This window comes from Sprattus sprattus (assembly GCF_963457725.1).
Source record: "Sprattus sprattus genome assembly, chromosome: 6".
Lineage (NCBI taxonomy): Eukaryota > Metazoa > Chordata > Actinopteri > Clupeiformes > Clupeidae > Sprattus > Sprattus sprattus.
In genome coordinates this window covers 8515164-8517663 of record NC_137925.1, presented here as the reverse complement: position 1 = coordinate 8517663, position 2500 = coordinate 8515164, and the positions used below count along the sequence as shown (strand labels likewise).

General features: G+C 46.2%; 1 protein-coding gene across 1 annotated transcript in view; it reads right to left on the bottom strand.

The window, feature by feature from the left end:
• Nucleotides 1–2500, bottom strand: part of rnf157 (ring finger protein 157) — a gene marked incomplete at both ends in the record, with an annotated part of 29243 nt that overhangs the window by 13466 nt on the left and 13277 nt on the right. Inside the window, 3 exons of the mRNA XM_080840790.1 lie at nucleotides 87–153; nucleotides 523–640; nucleotides 1760–1906. Coding sequence (XP_080696916.1) covers nucleotides 87–153; nucleotides 523–640; nucleotides 1760–1906 — 332 coding nt within the window. The remainder of the gene's footprint in view (nucleotides 1–86; nucleotides 154–522; nucleotides 641–1759; nucleotides 1907–2500) is intronic.

Below are 2500 nucleotides of genomic sequence, written 5' to 3'. Positions count from 1 at the left end.
GCCTCCATTCATGCCATTCATCTTAGTTGCTGACAATACAACATCTATATCATTTCTGGATGATGAGGAAACCAGGGTCTACTCACCCTCTCCCTCGTCCACCACAGCCTGCACCACCATGGGGTAGACGTCCTTCTCCATGTCAAACAGCAGCTACAGAGGCAAGGAGCACAATCACTCATGGTGCCAGAACATCGCTACACCGCCTCCGACCGGCATGAACACAGCTACGCATCCTCTGACTGGCACGAACACCGTGACACGTCCTCAGACTGGCACAAACACAGCTACGCGTCCTCCGACCGGCATGAACACCGCTACACGGCCTCCGACTGGCATGCACAGCCAGGGAGCCCCAACACTCCCTCTTTCTCTCACCACGGGGTCATTACAGCTGATTTTGAATTGCGTGCTTAAAGGACTAGTGAGAGTTTCAGGAATTCAGAGCATTTTGGAGGGTATATGGTGTTTTCGAGGATAAGTGGGGTTTAAGGTGTAGTGAGTAAGTCAAGGGTAGAGTACCTCCTCGTCGGCCCAATCTGACAGGTTGACGGAATGTGAGGGCAGGCAGAACTGCTGACAGACGCCCCGTTTGAAGTGCACCGTCTCCGACTGCAGGGCGCCGTCCTGAGGGAGGTATCTGCAGGTGCGAGGGAACATCAGATCAACATAACCCTAACCCTAGAACATCACAGGAGAACAACATAACCCTAACCCTAGAACATCACAGGAGAACAACATTACCCAAACCCTAGAACATCACATCAGATCAACATAACCCTAACCCTAGAACATCACAGGAGAACAACATTACCCTAACCCTAGAACATCACAGGAGAACAACATTACCCTAACCCTAGAACATCACATCAGATCAACATAACCCTAACCCTAGAACATCACAGGAGAACAACATTACCCTAACCCTAGAACATCACAGGAGAACAACATTACCCTAACCCTAGAACATCACATCAGATCAACATAACCCTAACCCTAGAACATCACAGGAGAACAACATTACCCTAACCCTAGAACATCACAGGAGAACAACATTACCCTAACCCCTAACCCTAAAACATCATAGAAGAACAAAATTCACAAGATCTGAATTCATGTAGATACATAGATGTACACTCTGCCTGTATGAATAAATAGATCATGAGCAGTCCGTCTGTCTGCCTGTTCTAGAGGTTACCACCTCCCTTCATGTGTCTGTTCTAGAGGGTACCAGCTCCCACTGCCTTCATGTGTCTGTTCTAGAGGGTACTACCTCCCTTCATGTGTCTGTTCTAGAGGGTACCAGCTCCCACTGCCTTCATGTGTCTGTTATAGAGGGTACTTCCTCCCTTCATGTGTCTGTTCTAGAGGGTACCAGCTCCCACTGCCTTCATGTGTCTGTTCTAGAGGGTACTACCTCCCTTCATGTGTCTGTTCTAGAGGGTACCAGCTCCCACTGACTTCATGTGTCTGTTATAGAGGGTACCAGCTCCCACTGCCTTCATGTGTCTGTTATAGAGGGTACCAGCTCCCACTGCATAGCAGCCTTCATGTGTCTGTAATTTCTCTTGACCTTTAACATGTTGCTTATGTGTTTTTGTCGCTCGATCTTCACGACACGACCTCAAGAAAGCCATAGGTGATTTATTGCCATCTTAAATGTGTCTCAAATGCGATTCATGTAAACTGTGTGTGTGTGTGTGTGTATGTGTGTGTGTTTGTGTGTGTATTGTATGAGAAGCCTGTGCCACACACTCACATGGGCACCCCGTTGTGGTACTCCTCGATGGCCTGGTAGTAGACGGTGATGGCCACCTGTGTGTCTGCATCAAAGGTGAACTCGATGTTGTAGCAGCAGCAGCCTTTCCCCGCCTCTCCAGCAGGCACCTTCAGGTCCTCGTTACATCTACGTAAACACACACAGATCTTCGTTACATCTACGTAAACACACACAGCTCCTATTTACATCTACGTAAAAACACACAGATCTTCGTTACATCTACGTAAACACACACAGCTCCTATTTACATCTACGTAAAAACACACAGATCCTCGTGACATCTACGTAAAAACACACAGATCCTCGTTACATCTACGTAAACACACACAGATCCTATTTACATCTACGTAAAAACACACAGATCCTCGTGACATCTACGTAAAAACACACAGATCCTTGTTACATCTACGTAAACACACACAGATCCTATTTACATCTACGTTAACACACACAGATCCTCGTTATATCTACGTGTACACACACACAGATCCTCGTTACATCTACGTATACACACACAGGTCCCTGTACATCTACGTATACACACAGAGGTCCATGTTACATCGATACCTAACATCTGACAGTTTTACCACTTTAAGCTGATATCAGATGACCTAACATCTTAGAGTTTACCACTTTAAGGTGATATCAGATACCTAACATCTTAGAGTTTACCACTTTAAGGTGATATCAGATACCTAACATCTGGAATTATACCACTTT